We start from the raw sequence: 22,739 nt of genomic DNA, 5'->3' as shown, positions 1-22,739 counted from the left end.
TCCCAAACCTCCTGTCTTATCTTTTCGGAGACCAGCAAGTCTGAAAGACTCATTTGTGAAAGCTGATGTCTCCTCTAATAAAAGCTGTTCAACTGCTATATGGTGCAAGTCGTGTGGTAACAGACGATGTATGACTTGCCAACAAATACTGAATACTCAAACATTAACTTGCCACTCCACTGGGTCTGTGTGCACTATATTTTTCAATGTAACCAAAATTGGGACACACAAACTAGAAAACAGAGAGAGAGAGATTTTGGATGCATCAGCTACGTAATCTTGAACCTGGTGGACTGAATGAGAGAGATGAAAAACAGTTTTATCAAAAACCAAAGGAATAAATCTTGAACTTCTTACTATTTATTTAACACAATTATTTGTTTTGATTTAATAATCGCTATGTACAATAAGCTGCAAAAATATATTTAAAAGACATGTACAATAAGCTGCAAAAATATCTTTACAGCATCCGATTTTTACCTGGATGGCTGCACGCGCCTGGTGAAGCTAATTTGTTTAGCAAAATATTGCGTGAATATATAAAATATAACAACTATTTTCATAACACTCATTAGTGTGTTAAAATTACATTCTTAGGCATTTATATAATTCAATTTAGTAACTGCATCAGTTTATTTTCAAACTGATCCACGCCTAGATAGATTGAATGTTGATTGTTGCTATCTTTAGACACTATATATATATATATATATATAACAGCACAACAATGTTAAATCTGCAAATTTGCGGAAGCAACTTTTTGTTCTTCCCTCGCCGGGATTCGAACTCATGCTCATTTATATATATATATAATTCCTACGAGAAGGTAACACCTCCCGAAACGAAAGCTGATTTTTATCAGCTATAGTTAGGGGATGGGATAAGGCTTCTGCGCAATGCTAGGCGGTGTTGTCGTAGAAGTATGAAGTGAAAAGTACAGGTTTCATTCCCGGTCGGGGAGGAAGTAAAGAATCAGATCTACTCTAACATTGTTAGGTTGATTTTCAAGGCACTTTATAGATTTTCTAGGCACTTTATTTAAATATCAAATGCGTTTTGTTAAAATATACTTTTTCACTCATTTGGTCTTTTGGAAAGTGTTGTTTGTGCTGTATTTAGACCCCTCTACCAAGAAATTTGTTTTGCATGCACACGTATAAAAATTGCGGTTTTTATCCAACGCAATCATATGTTTGAACGTTGTTTTCAATTTAGACTTGACATGTATATATATTTATCCACACAGCTAGCATATAATAGAAAAAAGTATTTAAGGCATAGAGCAATGATGATCATTACACGGCATAAATTATCATCCGTCTTCAAACATAATGGACAATGTATACACAGTATTTGTATAGCACGCTTTTACCGTTACTGTTATACATATATGTATGAATTCGTAGATTAGTGGCACGTTTTTTTTGTGTGTGTTGATGCAAGTTTTTAGTGCATTAGCCATCCTACTATGTAGGAGTGCGCCGATATAGAACGGCGATCATGGCTGTATATTTGTACAAAGCGCATTAGCCATCCTACTATGTAGGAGTGCGCCGATATAGAACGGCGATTCATTCCTGTAGAAAGAAAGAAAGAAAGAATACAATCTTGACAATCTTCAATTTACCATAAATAAAATTAAGATTTGTATCTATATATATAACATACATCCAATATCAGTGCTCCCAAAAAATAACTTCCTACCCCTCAGTAAGGTACACAGAAAGGAGAACCTAATGCTAGTAAATTTAGACACTTTTTCCCCATAATTTTCTCAGTCCTGGTCCGGCATCGAGTCCGGGTTTCGGAGTCCCGCCTGGTCCGGTTTCAGAGCATTCCCAATCAAATGCACTATTTCAAAAGCAACGAGGTATCCCATGATGCAAATTATCGAACGTATTTATAAATTTTTAAGAACATATATTTCATTTTATGAACACATATATATATATATATATATATATATATATATATATATATATATATTATGAAAATTTTGTGTTTATTAATATATATTGCACTTTTTATGAATATAATTTATATTCAACTTTTATGAACAATTATTTTACTTTTATGAACAATTATTTTATTTTTATGAACAATTATTTTACTGTTAAGAACATATATTTTACTTTTATGAACAATTATTTTACTGTTAAGAACATATATTTTACTTTTATGAACAATTATTTTACTTTTATGAGCAATTATTTTACTTTATGAACAATTATTTTACTTTTATGAACAATTATTTGTTTTTATGAACATATATACATTATTTTAAGAACGAATATTTATTTTATGAAGAATTATTTATGTTTTATGCATATATATTTTATTTTATGAACACATATTTAGAATTATTGAATATATATTTTGTTTTATGAACATATATTCGTTTTTACGAACATATATTCGTTTTTACGAACAATTATTTAACTTTATGAACATATATTTTATTTTTTTTGTGAATATTGCAACGTTTTATACGCCATAGTTTAATTTCCTAAAAGATTGAAGTTGTATAAGAATTTAAACTCAAGATTTGTTGATAACGAAAGGGGTGTGTCATCTAAACTGTTTTCTGAAAACAACTGGTTAAATCCTGTTAGGAAAAACATAATTATGCCGAGTATAATACCATTGTCTATCAAATCTGTAGTATTCATTCATTTTCAAACTTTTATCGTTAAATTTTGATATCAAGTCATTATAGAGCCTTAAAATACACAGACACTCCTGTGATACTTTAATAACAAACACATTTTGAAAAGGTCACATGATTGTGTCAGTCGTTTCTCAGGAAACTGTCATCATTTTAAGCCGCGTACTTTCAAGTTTTAAAGGATATTGATAAATCTAGCAAATTTTTCAATTTCTGAAAACTGCAATTGTCGGGGTCAACTCATGTATGATCTTAATAAAAAGGCCAGTAAACCCAATAATTAACACAAATCTAGCAAACCCCAGGAGAATGGCGGGTCTTTTAGCAGACGTTCCACGGATGGTGATTGGGGGTATAATAATAAGTGCTTTATCATTAATTCTCCATGTAATAGGATTTTCTACTACTTATTGGTACAAACCAGAAGATACCGGTCACTTTGGATTATGGAAGACATGTGGTCAAGCACAAAAGGGAGTACCAGAAATATGTATTGATAATGAAGGTATTGATGTTAATCTTTTGTTTTCTTAATTTAAAAAAAAATTTAGGGGCATGTTTTCTTTTCTTGGGAAAACAATATTTAACTTTAATGAAATAAAAAAAAAAAAAAAAAAAAAAAAACTAACATACAACTACAATTAACCCATACATTTTCACCTGTTTCGATGCGGGCTTATATATTTCGCGCGGAACATTTATTTTCACTTTGTACGTAATAACAATCTGCCTTTTTCGCGTCAGAATATGAATTTTCATCTCGCCTCGGGAAAGATTCAGTTTTGTACAGTTCTTACCAGGCCAGCACATATATATATATAATTTATATATATTCAAAATCCCACACCCTGAAAATCACATAGTCGTTCCCTTACATAACTTTTCTAAGAATATGTTATATTTAAGGAAGTTTACAAACACCACGTTATTTCACAAACCTTTTTGTAATTATTCGAATTTTGCACTATTTTGCATCATTTGCTGAAGTACAAACTGTGTTACACCAATCTTTTTGATTAACCTATATACGTACATGTAAATGAATTGTTGTCGGATTTACATTGTGGTTTACAGACCCGAGGGAGATTTATGTAGTTTTTTGTAATAGTTATTCTGACACGATAAATATAGATTCAACCACTACATTGAGTGTGATACGACATTTCTACACTCGAGACCGTTAAATTTTCAAATTTAAAAACTCGAGGTTTGGCGATTTTATTGGCTATGCACAAATCGGTGTAACTAGTTTTGAAGAGAATGACACGCTTTTGGGATGTTAGGGGTAAAAAAGTGGGATGTGAGATATAGGGGTTGTGGGATATTTGGATTAAAAATATGGGATCTGGCAAAAAGAGAGAAAAAAGTAGGCAGTCGGAAGAAATTACAAAACGCAGGATTTGGGAAATGAGCACCGACGTGACACCCCTTAGTTATTCCTGTGTCAATTAGGACCAATTTTCACAAAATTATAATCCTAGCATCAAACTTGTCTGATGAAGAAAAATAATTACATTTATGTATGACGTTACAGAAATTATTTTTAATTGGATATTATCATATTGATATACTTATATTACCAACAGGAGATCAATTCATACAATGCTGATCTGTTATTGGCCGAAAGACAAATTATTTGATTCCGTCATAGGCTTTCATTTCGTATGAAAACAACCCATGCCATATGAAAGCAACCCCAGATAATAGAATTACAATCTCTGCGTAAGAATAATTAACACTATTTTTTCGAATTATTTGTGTATTTCGTGCAAGCTTTTATAAAAGTGTACTAATAAAAAAAAAAATTATGACAATATATCTTGAAATATGAATAATTGATATAAATATATAACCATAAATTACCATCCTATAATACAAATGATTGAAATTTGCTAAATATTTTACGAACTGCATTGTATATACTTTGAATTCGACATCTTCATATAAGCCAATCAAAATTATGGATTCTAAAGAGACATACATGTAATGCAATTATTGTACTTTGTTTGTTTCATGGATATTCCTATTTACAGTACTAAGATGGATCTATTGGGGATGTCTGTAAATATTTAAGTTTGTATGTCTTGGTTCCGATTATGCATTTGGATATAGTACCAATAAATGATTTGATTTGTTATGATTCAATTACAGATTTTTCTGGTTCATTACTCAACGACAATTTCAAAGCCGCTAGAGCTCTGGAATGCCTTGCCCTTGTGTCATTTATAGCAGCTTTGACTAGTGCTGTCCTAAAAATAGTTGTACTGAAGGAAAAGGGAATACTGAATTTTGTTGCAGGCTTGGTCAATCTGATGGCAGGTATATAAATATATTTATGTGTCCTTCGCATTATTTTCCAAGAACTATAATATCGTAGGTGTTGTTTGTGCCTGTCTCTGTTTAAAAAAACGACTTTCAAGACAAAATCTATACTTATTGAGTAAGGACATAATTGCATATGTAGTCATGCAGGATAAAATTAATTTGATGCAGTTAGGCAGGGTCACTCCATCTAAAGTGGATTAATTTCTGTTTGTAGTTATAACATGTATAATTCAATTAAAAAAAATTGAGATGTGAAATAATTGCCAATGAAACAACTATATCCACCAGAGTTTAAATGACATAGACATAATCAATAGTATATTTGCCAATTACCGATTTGACTATATTGTTACACACGTTTAACACAAGTAGTTTCCCTTTGTCAATTTTAAACTGGTTCTAAACTGGACAAAATGGGCAGCTGCCCATGCAAAGCAAGATAAGTTGAAAGTAATAAATATACAACAAAATCAACAACAACAAAAAATCAATTGATATCAAATTTTTTTAGCTTACCAGAAAAGTAAAAGATATTAAAATATTTTAAAAACTTGAATATTACATACATTACACACATATGGAGTTGTACTTTTTGCAAAAACGTTAATGTTATAACCATCACCGTGTCGATGTCTCTGCTGGTGGACTGTAAGTCACCGAGGGTAGCATTAGCCCGGTAGTCAGTACAACGGTATTGGCATGAAAATACATCACCGAGGGTAGCATTAGCCAGGTAGTCAGTACAACGGTATTGGCATGAAAATACGTCACCGAGGGTATCATTAGCCAGGTAGTCAGTACAACGGTATTGGCATGAAAATACGTCACCGAGGGTAGCATTAGCCAGGTATTCAGTACAACGGTATTGGCATGAAAATACGTCACCGAGGGTAGTTTAAGCCAGGTAGTCAGTACAACGGTATTGGCATGAACATACGTCACCGAGGGTAGTTTAAGCCAGGTAGTCAGTAAAATGATACTGGCTGGAAAATACGTCACCGAGGGTAGTTTAAGCCAGGTATTCAGTACTACGATACTGGCTGGAAAATACGTCACCGAGGGTAGCATTAGCCAGGTAGTCAGTACTACGATACTGGCATGAAAATACGTCACTGAGGGTAGCATTAGCCAGGTAGTCAGTACAACGGTACTGGCATGAAAATACGTCACCGAGGGTAGCATTAGCCAGGTATTCAGTACAACGGTATTGGCATGAAAATACGTCACCGAGGGTAGCATTAGCCAGGTAGTCAGTACAACGGTACTGGCATAAAAATACGTCACCGAGGGTAGCATTAGCCAGGTAGTCAGTACAACGGTATTGGCATGAAAATACGTCACCGATGGTAGTTTAAGCCAGGTATTCAGTACTACGATACTGGCTGGAACATACGTCACTAGGGTCGCATTAGCCAGGTAGTCAGTACAACGGTATTGGCATGAAAATACATCACCGAAGGTAGCATTAGCCAGGTAGTCAGTACAACGGTATTGGCATGAAAATACGTCACCGAGGGTAGCATTAGCCAGGTAGTCAGTACAACGGTATTGGCATGAAAATACGTCACCGAGGGTAGCATTAGCCAGGTATTCAGTACAACGGTATTGGCATGAAAATACGTCACCGAGGGGAGCATTAGCCCGGTAGTCAGTACAACGGTATTGGCATGAAAATACGTCACCGAGGGTAGCATTAGCCAGGTAGTCAGTACAACGGTATTGGCATGAAAATACGTCACCGAGGGTAGCATTAGCCAGGTAGTCAGTACAACGGTACTGGCATGAAAATACGTCACCGAGGGTATCATTAGCCAGGTAGTCAGTACAACGGTATTGGCATGAAAATACGTCACCGATGGTAGCTTAAGCCAGGTATTCAGTACTACGATACTGGCTGGAAAATACGTCACCGAGGGTAGCATTAGCCAGGTAGTCAGTACAACGGTACTGGCATGAAAATACGTCACCGAGGGTAGCATTAGCCAGGTAGTCAGTACAACGGTACTGGCATGAAAATACGGCACTGAGGGTAGCATTAGCCAGGTAGTCAGTACAACGGTATTGGCATGAACATACGTCACAGAGGGTAGTTTAAGCCAGGTAGTCAGTACAACGGTACTGGCATGAAAATACGTCACCAAGGGTACCTTTAGCCAGGTATCCAGAACTAGGATACTGGCATGAAAATACGTCACCGAAGGTACCTTTAGCCAGGTATCCAGAACTAGGATACTGGCATGAACATATGGATAGTGTTTTATCTAAATTTTCTGATATAAAGTTTCGAAATAATTTAAAATCAAAGAATGTATATATCTCTTTCGTGCATAGCTCTGATTCCTTATATGGGGTTTTTGGTCCTTTTTGGTTTATCAGCTCTTCAACAGTTGGAATAATAAATGAGTTGGATTTTCACATATTTGTAACTCGAGCATTACTGAAGATACATTTATTGTCGAAATGCACATCCAATGCAGTAAACTGGTACCGTTAATGTCATTGATAGGTTGCATAAGGGAACACAGTCGATTGATTAAAATCCACAGAAACCTATTCATCTCTTGTCTATTTATCCAAGTCATAAACATCTACATTATAATATCTGTATCCGAAAAAAAACAACATTTCAAGTACGGTAGCGAAGAAGGCAATTCACCGTTTCAGAATCTATAGGACTGTTCGTACCCTAAAATGAAAATTACGTCACTTCATTGGTTGAATTTCCATTATTCAGGACGTTTTTAACCAATCATATCGTTTTGGTGTACATTTTAATGAATATTACCCAGAATGCATTAGATTCTGAAACGGCGAATCCTTACCTTCGTAATACGAAAATGAAACACAAGAACACAATGCTATTTTAACAATTATAAAATAATATTCACTCTCTCGGCATTTTGATGACAATTCTGTAGTTATAACAAATATAATATTGTTTTTTTTTCAGGAGGACTTACATTGATTGGATTATGCGTCTTTGCAACAATGCAACTTTTCGGCGGAGTTAAGCTGGATTCGACCAAGTTTCATTACTCTTTCGGTTTATGTATCGTGGGTGGTATCGGAGGTTTGATATCTGGAATTGTTTTCATCATAGCTTGGAGGAAATAGCAAATATACTATTTTGAATGTTTTGTTAGTATTTTAAACTGTAAAGAAATCTTTGTTTAAAGAACAAAATTTTGTAGTTTTTCAATAACATTTTTGTTTTGTAACTCATTTCCATTATGCATTTCAATGAAATGTCATTAAAGCTAATCAAAGATGCGTTTTGTATTCATAAAGACACCTGAAATTCATTACTGTTTTTAGTTTCATGAATAAATTGCGGTAAGATGTTTCAATTTGCAATAATGAACACGACGGAAGTCACTAGTGGAGAAGGAACATCTCACCATTCCGGAACACCTGATTTTGATTTAGGCGAACTTTATTTTTATACAATACATTAACATTCATTATTTATTATACCCCACGCAACGGGTTGCGGAGGGTATAATGTTTTTGACCCGTCCGTCCGTCAGTCCGTCCGTCCGTCAGTCTGTCCGTCCGTCAGTCCTGTTTCTTGTCATCGCAACTCCTCTCAAACCACCCAACAGAATTTCACGAAACCTTTTTAGATAATAAGGACATACTATGCAGTTGTGCATATCAACAGGAAATTGCGATTCAATTTTTTTTCTAGGAGTTACATGTACGCCCCTTTGACCTTATTTACTTTAATGTACTACTGCAACAGTTTGTCATCGCAACTCCTCTCAAACCACACAACAGAATTTCATGAAACCTTTTCAGATAATAAGGACATACTACGAAGATGTGCATATCGACAGGAAATTACGATTTCCAGGAGTTACGCCCCTTTGAACTTATTTGCCCAATATACTACTGCAACCTTTTGTCATCGCAACTCCTCTCAAACCACACAACAGAATTTCATGAAACCTTTTCAGATATTAAGGACATACTACGTAGATGTGCATACTACGTAGATGTGCATATCGACAGGAAATTACGATTCAATTTTTTTCCAGGAGTTACGCCCCTTTGAACTTATTTGCCCAATATACTACTGCAACCTTTTGTCATCGCAACTCCTCTCAAACCACACAACAGAATTTCATGAAACTGTGTAGATAATAAGGACATACTATGTAGATGTGCATATTGACAGGAAATTATGATTCATTTTTTTTTTTCTGATACAATTTTTTTTCTTACACTTATTTTATTTCTCCAATGACAATGTGGGGACGTGGGGTATGTGAGCGTGCTCACTAAGGTTCTTTCATTTATTTTGCCTCCAAAGTAAAAATAAAAATTATTATCACAACAAAGGTAATATGGAACAACCCAATCCACTCAGTGACTATTTCTTTGTTTATGAATTCGAAACTTCAAGAAAATCCGAACTACAGTCAATGCTTGCAGTACTCATTTTTCTATCTTGTGCATAATGTAAGCTGTCAATACAATCGGAACCACCCTCTAGTTTGCTCGATAAAGCAGTGTTGACACGAGAACTAGTTTCATAATGATTCTGTTTACCAGATTGTTTGACATCTTCGTCAATAAGTTCATGATCAGAACCATTTTCACATGTGTTATTTTCATCATTTCCACCACTCTGTATCTTTTCAGTATGTACGTTTTCACAATAAAGTAAATGAGAAGAATTCACTCTATTTTGAGAACTGAAATAATCAATTCTATTCGTCTGATTTTCAATATCGTCATAATTATCTAAACCACCTTCGTCGGACGCGGATGCGTTATTCGAAAGTTCTTCCGTCACACTTACATCACTTTTCAGTCTACATATAGAAACTGATCTAAAAAATAATTTACAAAATAGAAATGCAATTAAACAAGTATCATGTTTTAATAATATAAGTATGCAATTCATTAAGACTAAAATTTTATTTTATTGCTTTGTCCATATGATCGATAAAGAAACTTGCAAATATAATCTTTAATAATAGATGGTGTTGGTTTTCGTTGATTGTATGATACCGTTTCAAGATTACAATAACCAGAATATTATGTTTTTTTTTAAAAATTTTTACTATTAATTTAATTTTCTTAGGTTTGGTTTTTTGGAAAGCTAAAACTGAAAATTTAAAACAATATCAATATCAACCAGAAGTTTTCTGACAATTCAACGTATTTCATTTTATGTGTGTGTGTGCGTTTTAGATATTTGCTGTCATGATAATACCTTTTCTTAAAAATTACCAGTACAATAGAAATAACAACTAGGACTATTAATCCACACACAACTCCTCCAATAATAATACCTAAAAGAAGTAAGATTTATCCTCATTAGTTTAGTGCTGCTAAATTTGAATGTTTTAAGTTCTTTTACATAAACAACAATCTATATTTATGATCTCAAATTGCTTTATCAATAACTTTATCAGACAACTATCCACCAGAGTTTAAATACGTGAAAATAAGACATTAAGGTGGTACCTAACACTACAGGGAGATAACTCTGTAAAAATCAGCTAAACGTTTTAATTACGTTGTATTGTTAAGAAAATATTAAGCTTCTCAATGATCAAAATTAGTGTTTGTCAAACTGCTATATAACCAATGAAATTTTTCTGATAAAGTGGTTGGTTCAAATTTTTTGAAATTTTTATATTTTTGTCAAAGGGTCAAAGTAAACATTTTGTCAAAATTTTATGAAAATTAAACGAGCCAAATTAGTATTAGTCAAGGTGTTGGGTACCACCTTAAAGGGTCAGTGTACGGCCTTCAAAAAAGAGAAAAACCCATACGTATATTCGGCTATATAACATTACCTGACATGAAAATATGAAACAATTAAAACCACGAAACTAACAGCCTAAATTATACGAAAAAAATTTACGAATAAAAAGCACAGATATAAGAGTACTCGCAGTTACTGAGAGCTAGTTCAAAGACAACTACAACTAATAAATAATTAATGTTTTCTCAGATAAAAGTATAAATCAGTACGCATGCAACGGATTTAGATTAAAGACGTCATAAATAGTCTGAGAAAAATATGACCTTGTTACGCTAGTTCTCACCATACTTTTCGTCAATCAGACATACTTATTTGCAGGAATTTGCATGCTCTTATTTGGTATATTTAGATACAACAAACTGCCGGAAATCGTATGCTTCCTTACGATGTGTTATGAAAAACCGGGAGAAAAATAAGAAAACCGGAGAGAAGTTTTCCACCATGCTTTTGAAGGTTTTTGTTTTACCTTTTCAACATTATAGTACTATTCACAATAGACCAACATCGACCCTTCTACCAGTAATGCTCCATTCGGGACCACATTACTAATATTAAAAGAAAATATGCAGTATACTTCAATGAGACAGCAACATTGCAGCTAGCACTCAAAACCCAAAACTATACGATTGCATACGTTTCATTTGAAACACTGATGAACAAGATGGGATGGAGCACAACATTTTTTTTCTCTTCATCTGACTGTGGAAAAAGTGAAGTTGATCAAGTAGTGTCAATGCGCAGACACAAATTATAATTGATCGCCGTTTAGTACTTTTGTCCATTCTGGAACTTGATATTTTAGTTTAGGTCAACCACACTATGCATTCACTATAGGCGATGCAAAAATAAACAGCTAATCCTTAAGCTAGATTTCCCATTTGATCATAGCTCCTAACGTTTCTAACTACATATTTAACTTTGGCTTCATATTGTTTAGAGTTGAGCATTCCAGATGTAGGTAAATACAGAAAAACGCCTTGGGCGCACGCAAATTATGAAGATTTTGTTCATTTAATACGTTTAATTTATGTTTAAGATACTTAACCATAGCAATGTCTTCAACAATAACATTGTGTCTTAACACTATGTTAAGCTGTAAATAGTCCTTATTTTAATTACTAAAGTTTTGAAGACATTTAGATTTGATTTTCTGAAGTCGACTTATCACCGAAATTTTACTTACGATGATCAACACGATGGGTGTCACATGTGGAGCAGGATCTGCTTACCATTTTGGGGATGAGGAGGTTAATCCCGATTATTATAGGGGTTGTGTTGCTCAATCATTAGTTTTCTGTGGTATAGTGTTTTGAAGACTGTTGTTTGTAACTTTCCTATGTTTTTGTTTGTCATGGTTTTGTTAGTTATTTTTGACTAATGAATTTTGATTGTCCTTTTTGTATCATCCTCCTCTGTGTTGAGCAAATATCTTCCATCAATAGTAATCAGTGTTTCCTTTAAGGAAAAAAAAACCAGAACTAGTATATATAACCTTTCTTATTTTACAATGTACCATTTTTTTTACATGTTACTGATAGCTAGGGTTCACATGTAAATTAGTTCAAATAATACAGAACGTGCTTGTTCTGAAAACAAACAAAATAGTTCCTTATGATCATTTTGCAGCTGTCATGATGCATCTGAATTTCATGTAATGTTGAAAATACTCAAAACGAATGAAAAAACATCTTTTAGACAGAACATTAATGGTATCACATGCAAATAAACTCATCATAGATACCAGGATTGAAATTTTGTGTTTCCGCCAGACGCGCGTTTTGTCTACAAAAGACTCATCAGTGACGCTCGAATAAAACAAAGTTAAAAAGGCCAAATAAAGTACGAAGTTGAAGAGCATTGAGGACCAAAAATTCCAAAGTAGTATTGACCAAAGTAACATGTACTGTATTGTATGATAATTTTAACATTAATTTTAAAAGAGTTTTTCAGTATACGGCACTGCGACAGTAACTCAACAACACAATTAAAAAACAATTATTATAGACATATAGAAACAAACTTAAGGTCGTCAACAGAAGGTATATATGTTTATGAAATAAGTCAAGATCTAAATCGTCCAGAGTAAAAAAAAGTTTGAATATTTGTGGAAGAGACTATCAAAGATCTTCCATCAACCCAATATTATACAAAGACAAAACAATATTAAGATATAACAAAAGGCAATAAATTTAGGGGTTGAAGTGTCTGCCGTGTTTGCTTTTAAAAGAGAAAGTATGGAAAAAAAAACATTATTTGGCACTGAAATTGCAAATTCTCTTAAATATCAAGCCTTTCACACTTATATTAAAACTATTATATTGATAAATGAATAGGAAGTAATTTTTTGGACATTTAATTGAATAAATTCACCAAAGATAACAGGCTAAAAGTCACTATTGATTGATGTCCATTTTGTGAAATAGATTTAAATTGACACATAAGATCTAGACCTAAACTGACTATTCAACTTGTGTCTTTTGGAAAAATAAGAAATCAGCAAGTGCCTTACAATAAAAGACATTCTCATCACACTAACATCATTCTTTGTACAAGAAATTTGGTAGCGAAGTATTTTTTTGTGGGGTTAGGCCTTGCTTATATCTTAATATTTATGAGGAGATCTCAAATCCATTTCATTTTTGCTGTTTTGCCGTTTACATTAAATGCAAGAAGTTGAAGGCCTATGGTTAACATGTAAAAAACAGTTTGAAAACATAAACCGTTATATCTTACAGGATTAAGTCTTGTGAACATTTGAGAGATGTTGTTTTATATATTTATAATTTTCTTTTTGATATCAAATTCTAGCAGCCAAAAAGTGGCTTTGCCTTGTCACTTCCTTTTGTTCAATTGTAAATTAAGCGTAGTTAATAAATTGACCATGTATATTCTACTCATCAACGGATTACGAAATATTTAATTTGTTAAATGTAGTCTTTTGCGTTTTTTGCGAAGTTGCTTTTGTAAATTAAATCTTCAATGAAGAACCACTACTGTGGTGAAATACCTGTATTGCTTTTGCTTTTCACGTCTTTTTCGTTTGTCGTAGGTATACTTTTATTCACATCTAAAAGGAAATAAATGTATATCAACATTTCATAAAATTATATTTCTTTTATCTTTATAACTCCCTTTGGTATTTAGCAGAATATGTTGCGTTTAAAAAAAATTGATCTGAATTGCCATATGTTTTTTTTCAAAATTACAAGATGAAATATGTATCTTCAAATCGTGTTACAGCTGACCAGAAAAGGAAAAATTAATGACGTATTAAAATAAAATTCGATATTTCTCAAAGTAATTAATAAGACCATGAGCTTGTGTCGCCGGTAAATAATTCGTACCACATTGATTAACTTCGGGATTTCTCGTCAAAGTTAAAATGAAACTTACAATCAGTATAGTGAAGCGGATTCACCAACATTATCAGTTTTGAATCATCTTTAAAATAAACAGATTACGTATATCTATTTCAGTGCAAATGTTCAACTCTTTTTTTCTGTGAACACCTTATCAGATCAGGTTCGCTCAGGATCAAATATTTTGACGGGCAAATTATGGGAATCGAAAGGAAACTGCAGAAGTCGTATCAGGTTATCAGAAGAAGTTAATATCCTTGTGTCTTAACTTATATTTATATTTTATAAACTGGAGATATAGATATAAGAAGATGTGGTATGAGTGCCAATGAGACAACTCTCCATCCAAGTCTCAATTTGTAAAAGTAAACCATTATAGGTCAAAATACGGCCTTCAACACGGAGCCTTCGCTCACACCGAACAGCAAGCTATAAAGGGCCCCAAAAAATGACTAGTGTAAAACCATTCAAACAGGAAAACCAACGTTCTAATCTATATAAAAAACGAGAAACGAGAAACATGCACTTATGAACCACATCGACAAACGACAACCATTAAACAACAGGTTCCTGACTTAGGACAGGTGCGAACAAATGCAGCGGGTTTTAACGTTTTAACAGGCGCCAACCTTCACCCTAACCTGAAACAATAGTGAAACATCACAACATAGAAAGACACTATAACTATGGCTTAACTCAATCAAAAGACCATCATTTACATAGATCATAAATGTAAAGTTAATAATCTGAATAAAATTGATAATGAAAATGGGGAATGCGTCAAAGAGACACCAACCCGACCAAAGGACAGAAAACAGCTCAAGGCCACCAATGGGTCTTCAACACAACGAGAAAATCCCGCACACGGAGGCGGGCTTCAGTTAGCCCCTAAACACAAATGTGTACTAGTTCATTGAAAATGAACAGTTACATAGAATACTATAGATTCTTTATCTACGTATTCTTTAAGAACTTAAATAGTTCTCGTTAAACTTTTTTTTTTTATCTCATTGTTTGTATTGTATTATGAAAAATTATTGATGTTGTAATGTTTATGCCCTTTGGGGCCCATAATTGGAAATAAAATATCTTATCATATCTTATCTTATAATAATTAACATTTGAATTTTTTTATCAAAGCATTAGATACTTGGCGTATGGTATCCTTGGCTAGGTGAATAATATATATAACACATAACTGAGAGGGCCATGTAACAGATTGCTACCCTGAGAAAACATTGTCAACCGAGTCGAAGCCAGAAGGTTGACAACGTTTTTCAAGGTGTAACAATCTGCTATATCACCCTATAGGTTATGTGTTATTTAAATTTTTATACTGAATGCTCTGTCATTATTATCTTTTTAATTGTAAATTGAAAGAAATTAACTAGGACTTCGTGTACGTAACAACGTTCCAGTCATTAGAAAAATAAAAAAAAAGCGAAGCAAGATGTATGTTTTATGTTTTTTTATGTTATGTGTCAGGATTTCCCGGATGTTCAATGGCGTAGCTGCTTGAAAACTGCTCCGTAGAAAAAGTGTGTGTTTAACCTGTTGTGCTCGGATTTCTTCTAAAAACAAAGGTACAAAATATTCATTTGGAATTGAAGAAGCTTTTGGTGAGAAATATTTAGCTTAAACTGTTTTTAGTTGCTAATTTTAATTTGAAACGGTATTGCTGTTCATCATGATTTGAAGCGTTTCCAACGTGTAACGTCATAATAACAACCCTGATTATTCTGTAACGTTTTCCTATTGTGTGTGTTATGTTCTACAATTGTTTAAGAAAATGGCGTCTAGCAACAAAAACAATAAAAGTCAAACATGAAAAAAATTCAAAGGGCAGACAATAACAAAACTGTTCAACACCAAAATATACAAAGAGACTACACTTAATTAAATAAATCAAAGGCCTTATTAAAGAAACTAGATGCAACGAGATCAGAACATTTTAAGTTATAAATTGACCGGTGGTGGCCTTAGGCTGTTTTTCAGCACGTCTAGTTTCGAAGTGTTTAAACGGGCATGTACTTATCATTATGAACATCTTAATACAAACGGAGGGGAAAACGGAGAAGTAGCATTTATTCCGATCAGCGATAAAAATAATAAATGCAGTTGAAGAACAAATTAGAGTTTTCGAAAAAGGTTTTGATTCGTTGGGTAGATCTATCAAGCGAAAATCTTATTGCATCAATATATATTTTACAACATCTTCTGTACTCTTTAATGGAAAAGGACTTAAAACATTTTGTGAAACAGATCTGCCGGTAATTGTGGTTAAAATGAAAGAATGTCAAATCAACGGAAAAGTTGTCGATTTAAATGAGCTAAACAAAATTTTCGAAGAGGTGATTTTAATGGAAAAACAAGGAAAAGAAAATTGTAATAACAATTCTGTAAAAGATTTAAAGAAAACGGAACAATTAAATTCCGATGATGCATATACCATTGAAATCTCAAACAGTTCCGATATCGACACAGCATTAGCATCAATACACAGTGATGTATCGTCCAGTACAAGCTGGGAACCGTTACCATCATCACTCACGACAACAATAGATACTTCAGGTGATAAACAACCAACACTCAAGGTGTAAATCCGACTACTTCAAATAATAGTAGCACATGTTCAGATGAAATTGATAACAAATTACTACAATTAAATACCCAAGACTGTATTACAACTCTAAACAAATTAACAACAGTTGATACACATTTAAAAGACAAAGTTGGCGAATTAGAAGTATCCATCCAAGCAAACAATCTGTCAAATGCGAGTAGCATGCAAATTTTAAATGACCGCATGACAGCTTTGGCAAAGGTGCGCATATAACATGATCAACAGTCAATAGATAAAATGCAGGACATTGAAGAAGAAATTCAAAACGTTAATAAAAATTTGGATAAGAAAATTAACATGTTACAAGGGAAAACACAGAGCATAAGTGACAAAATAAAACTGTATGAAGTGGAAACAGTTAAATTACAAAAAAGCTTTAAGCAGGTGGAGAACCTCAATTACCAAGGTGCATGTACTGTAGATGAAAATCAAACGATTCCAAAAACAACGTTTGATAACATATTAGAAGAACCTTTACATGAACAAGAACAGCTCATTGTTAACCCAGAAAAGTCATTAAATGAAGATTTAATTCACAAACCAGAAAATGACTTACAACTAAAAATGCCCTTATCGGGAAGTAGAGTTTTAATAGCAGGAAGTTCTGTTCTTAAAGGTATAAACCCATCTAGATTAAAAGAATACATAGATGTTCATGTTCACCGAGGAGCAAATGTTTTAGATTTGTACGATGACATAAGAGGTATGGATCTTAGTTCATATAATACAATGATAATTCATGTCGGGGGCAATGACGCCAGCAGCAATATGAATTTACAACAATTTGTGGACATTTACCAAGAATTGATTAACTATGTAAAAAGTCAAAATTGTCGAGCAATTGTGTCTGGAATATTGCCAAGGTTACGCTATGATGTCACTGAATATAACGGAATGCTTATTCAAATGTGTCAACTTAATGAAGTTAAATTTATTTCAAATTATGAATCTTTTGTATACAAGGATAACAACATAGCCAAATCATTTTACCATGTAGATGGCATTCATCTCAATAGATATGGAACTATAAAGCTGTTGACAAACATCAGTAAAATAATTAAAGTATTCAGGGGAAAATCATTACATCATCCTTTATACCAACAAAACAGCAATAGATTCCAAAGTTCCAGTTCTCATAATTACACAAACAACTTCAGATGGAGCCCTCTAAAACCAAGATATGAATCAAGGAGTAATGAGAACACAAGAGACAGGCGACATTTGAACCATTCAGGAATCAACCAACACAATGTAATAGACAGGCTTGGTCACAATGTAAACAATCGTGACTCGTGGGGAAAAGATAATGAACTAAATAGACAAAATGTTAATAGAGCACAAAGTTTTGACTTGCATTTGCCAAATTATGTTCGTAAGTCAGATTATATTACGAGGTAGCATTTAGCTTGTTCTAATTTTCAAAACAGATATAATATTTTAAATCTGTTATGTTATAAATGTAGTAGTATACAACAATGTACAATGTACATGTAATACTAAATATATTAATAATATAAAATCTCCAAAAAGAAAAAAAAAGAGTCAAATTAAATCACTTAGAACTACAAATAGAAGTATAAATAAGGAATCAAGTTGGTTATTTAAAAAAGGTTTTAAACTAGGTTGTTTAAATATTCAACATTTACAACCAAAAATTGAGGAAATAAAATTCTTATTAAAAAATGAACAATTATTTGATATATTTGGTATAGTAGAAACATTTTTGAATGATGAAATTGGTACTGAAACTTTGCAAATTGAAGGTTACAAAATAGAAAGGAAAGATAGAAACGCTGTTAACAATGGTGGAGGTGTGATTGCGTACATAAGAAATAGTGTATGTCACGAGAGAAGAATCGATTTAGAAATAGGTAGTATTGAATCTATATGGATTGAAATAAAATTTCCAAACACGATCTCTATTCTAATAGGCAGTTTTTATCGTCCACCAAGTTCATTGCAATCTTGGATTGATTCAGTTGAAAATGAAATAGAAAAGGCGTCAGCAGATAATAAAGAAATTATACTTTTAGGAGATTTCAATATAAACTATTCACATCTAGATCATACTGTTGTCGGAAATCAAAAATGGAAGGACTGCATTAATTTGTATGGTTTAGAACAAATTGTACATAAACCCACAAGAGTAACAGATAAATGTGTAACTACTATAGAACATGTTTATACTACCGATGTAGACCATATTATAGAAGTAAATGTGCCTAGTTATGCTGTCAGTGATCATTATCCGGTTTGCGATACAAGAAAACTCAACCCCAAAAAATCAAAAACGGAGCATTTATCCATAGAATATAGATCATATAAACAATTTGATAAACATAAATTTATTGAAAATTTAACAAATACTCCTTTTTATCTCATTGAATCGATCGGAGATGTTGATGAAGCAGCTTATATATGGTATAATCTTTTTCTAAGCACCCTAGACAAGCATGCTCCTATGAAAATTAAAAGGGTAAAAAATATCCAACAACCAGAGTGGTGGACTGCCGATATAAATAGCGCTCGATACCAAAGAGATTATTTTCATAGAATTGGAGATATATATAATTATAAAATTTGGCGAAATAAGGTGACATTTTTAGTAGAACAGGCAAAGGAAAAGTATTTTCAAAATGCTCTTTCAAATTGTAAAGATAGTAAAACTATTTGGAAATATGTCAAAAGTTTAAATCCAAAAAAATTACATAATAATATTACGCATTTAGAATTTAAAAATAGTGTTATTGAAAATGATGTTGATATAGCAAATACATTTAATATGCATTTCACAAATATTGCTGACGGTATAGTTGATAACAAATTATGTAAAAATGATGAAGGTCCAAGTTTCGATTTACTCAACAAATTTGTGAAATCAAAGTTACAAAGGGGTAGTGAAAAATTCATTATACCAGAAATGAGTATTTTAGATGTAAAAATGTTTTTAAATAAACTTGACAAGACTAAAGCAACTGGTTTAGATGATGTTGGACCAAACATTTTGAGTATGTGCAGTGATGTCATTGCACCAGCTTTAACATATTTATTTAATCTAAGCATCAAATGTGGTAAATTTCCAAGTATTTTTAAAACTGCAAGAGTTTGCCCAATTTTCAAAAGTGGCGATGCTTGTAATCCTGATAATTATAGACCAATAGCAGTTTTGCCTTGTCTTTCCAAAATCATAGAACGACATATCGCTGATAGTTTGTATATATATTTAAATAGTAATGACCTTCTCAATACTACACAGCCAGGTTTCAGACCTAAACATTCGTGCACTACTGCACTTACAGAATTAGTAGATGAATGGTTAACAAATATAGATAATGGAGAAATAAATGATGTTATATTTTTAGATTTAAAGAAAGCTTTTGATCTGGTTAATTATATAATTTTATTGAAAAAACTTGAATATTATAATGTTTCAAACTGTGCAATAGACTGGTTTAAGTCATATTTGTTTCAACGAAGTCAACAAGTTAAGGTCAATAACGCCATGTCTGATACTAAAAACATTAAAACTGGTGTACCCCAAGGCTCGATCCTTGGCCCTCTGTTATTTATTTTATATATCAATGATTTACCACTGAACATAGAAAATTCATTGATAGATTTATATGCAGATGATTCTACTTTACATAGTAAAGGTAATAATGTACATGAGTTAAATGCTAACCTTCAAAATAATATTTATATTATTGAAAACTGGTGTTCGCAAAATTGTATGAAACTAAATGCCAAAAAATGTAAATCAATGGTTATTGGTTCAAAACAGAGGCTTTATTCCACTGGAAACAGTTTAGATATCAATATTTCAGATGATCAAATAGAGAATATAGATTGTGAAAAACATCTTGGTTTATATATCGACAAAAACCTATATTGGAATGAGCAAATAAATAAAATGTCATGTACAATATCAAATAGAATCAACTTATTACAAAAGATAAGAAAATATTTACCTATGCATATACGTATTATTTATTTAAACGCTTATATTCTGCCATTGTTTGATGATTGTTGTAATATATGGGATAGTTGTTATGAAAGTGGAATAAATAAACTTAATAAGTTATTAAAGAAATCTGCTAGGGTTATAGTGGAAGCTGACATAATGACATCCTCCAGTTTATTGTTTAATAGTTTAAACTGGATAAATGTGGAAAAAAGAATTCAATATCAAAAGGCAATACTTGTATTTACATCATTAAAGAATATGGTTCCTAACTATTTGCAAGAAAACTATCATTTTACGGATAACCAAAATTATAATTTACGTTTAGCTGATGAAAAACTAATAAATCTTCCGAAGCCAAAAACTAATTTTTTGAAAAAAACATTTACATACTCTGGTTCTAAAATATGGAACAGTTTACCGCAAGAAATAAAGATGAGTAATACACTTGTATCTTTTAAAACAAAATGTTACAAAGTTTTCATAGATTGTGCAAATTAATATGCTTTTTCATTAGTATCTATATATAATTGTATATTGTTGTATTTATATAATATTGTACTTTATAAATATGTTATTATTATTTTGAGGACTCCCAGGAAGATTAGTTTTAACTAATGGGATTATCCTCTTAAAATAAAGATTATTTATTTATTTATGTATTTATTTATGATTTAAGATTTAATGTTATGTGTCAGTCTATGAAAAAGGTCAAAATGTAGAATTTGAGCATTGTCTTTAAATTATTGATGTAAATTCAAATCATTGTCCCATAAATTATCGATTTCGGATTGGTCGACAAGAGACATTAAAAAAAATTGTCTCCCGTTGAGCCATGAAATAAAGTGAATTAGCTACCTTTTATTTAACAATCAACATTTGGCATTTTAACGTGAAGTATAATAATAGTATCTCAGCAGAGGAATAGGTCGTCGACAGTGCCGTGAAATAAAGTGAATTAGCTACCTTTTATTCAACAATCAACATTTGGCATTTTAACGTGAAGTATAATAATAGTATCTCAGCAGAGGAATGGGTCGTCGACAGTGCGCATAACACGTTTTTCTGCAACAAATTTACGGCTGCCCACCGGAATTACTTAAAATCAATATACTCACTATCAGAGTTCTGGTTTGCGACAGTAGACATGATAGACGATGAATAACTAAAAATCAGTTGTGGGGAATCTGTTAATGTCAAAACCAATTTAGATAAAATATGTAAAAGAAAATTAGATACATTTTTAAAACAATCGGAGAAAGTATATTCAAATTTAAAGTAACTTGTTATAAACTATCACATTATGCAATTTAGAAAGTATGGATCTAAAACGCACATCTATAAACAGTACAACAAAACAACCAACACACTAGTATATAACGTCAACTTTGTAAACCTCTTTCTAAATTATTAACATCAATTTTAGCAAAGCAAAGCCGGGCTTCAAAGTTATTGTGAAACGACCTATTCTAGAGGTGGCGTGAATCAGATGTGGATACTAAAAAAGATCTTTATGAGTACATACAATCTAAGACTCTTTCATCTTGCAAAAGTATTAAACAATTGACTTTACTAAACTTTACACAAGTATTCCCCATTCCAAACTAACATATAAATTGAAAGAGTCGGTCCTGCTTTGTTTCACAAAAAAAAAAAACAACAAAAAAACGAATGACCAACGTAGGTACAAGTATCTCGTCTTAGGAAGGGATACATCCTACTTTGTAAAAAATAACTCTGTTTCAAACAGAAAATTGTCTGGAACTGGCGTTATCGAGATGATTCCTTTTTTGATTGACAACTTACTAGTATTATTTACGTTTGGATGACGTGTTTTTCAACAAACAATCGGCATTCACATGGGAACCAACTGTGCCCCTCTTTTTGCCGACTTGTTCTTTTATTTATATGAGGTTGACTTCTTACAGGAAATTCGTAGGAAGAAAGAAAAGAAGTTAGCAGTATCCTTTAACTTTACTGTCCGCTATATTCTAGTAGATGATGTTCTCTCACTAAATAATTCAAAG

The 22,739-nt window shown here is 32.4% G+C and overlaps 1 protein-coding gene and 1 long non-coding RNA gene across 5 annotated transcripts; both read left to right on the top strand.

Moving 5' to 3' along the window:
• The first annotated feature begins 2,955 nt into the window (after positions 1–2,955).
• On the top strand, positions 2,956–8,258 carry LOC127723499 (uncharacterized). The gene is made up of 3 exons (XM_052230146.1): positions 2,956–3,170; positions 4,817–4,984; positions 7,941–8,258. The coding sequence occupies exons 1-3, from the start codon at positions 2,975–2,977 to the stop codon at positions 8,102–8,104; spliced, it is 528 nt and encodes a 175-aa protein (XP_052086106.1). The 5' UTR covers positions 2,956–2,974; the 3' UTR covers positions 8,105–8,258.
• Positions 4,991–7,934, top strand: LOC127723506 (uncharacterized). 4 transcript variants are annotated; one of them, XR_007992110.1, is made up of 5 exons: positions 4,991–5,666; positions 5,781–5,894; positions 6,066–6,179; positions 6,464–6,577; positions 7,034–7,934. It is a non-coding gene; the product is annotated as an uncharacterized LOC127723506 (long non-coding RNA). The 4 variants fall into 4 exon arrangements; XR_007992108.1 differs by lacking the exon at positions 7,034–7,934 and adding an exon at positions 6,920–6,987; XR_007992109.1 differs by lacking the exon at positions 7,034–7,934 and adding an exon at positions 6,920–6,987 and having other exon boundaries at positions 5,781–5,951.
• Positions 8,259–22,739: the final 14,481 nt, after the last annotated feature.

This window comes from Mytilus californianus, unplaced genomic scaffold, assembly GCF_021869535.1.
Source record: "Mytilus californianus isolate M0D057914Y unplaced genomic scaffold, xbMytCali1.0.p SCAF_13, whole genome shotgun sequence".
NCBI lineage: Eukaryota > Metazoa > Mollusca > Bivalvia > Mytilida > Mytilidae > Mytilus > Mytilus californianus.
This window is presented reverse-complemented; position numbering and strand designations above follow the sequence as displayed.

What these genes read in the sequence shown, in the direction of transcription:
- LOC127723499 (XM_052230146.1), top strand. Translation starts at nt 2,975, where the DNA reads ATGGCGGGTCTTTTAGCAGACGTTCCACGGATGGTGATTGGGGGTATA. An exon ending in AATATGTATTGATAATGAAG is followed by an intron (nt 3,171 to 4,816) that starts GTATTGATGTTA and finishes ATTCAATTACAG; the next exon opens with ATTTTTCTGGTTCATTACTC. An exon ending in CTTGGTCAATCTGATGGCAG is followed by an intron (nt 4,985 to 7,940) that starts GTATATAAATAT and finishes TTTTTTTTTCAG; the next exon opens with GAGGACTTACATTGATTGGA.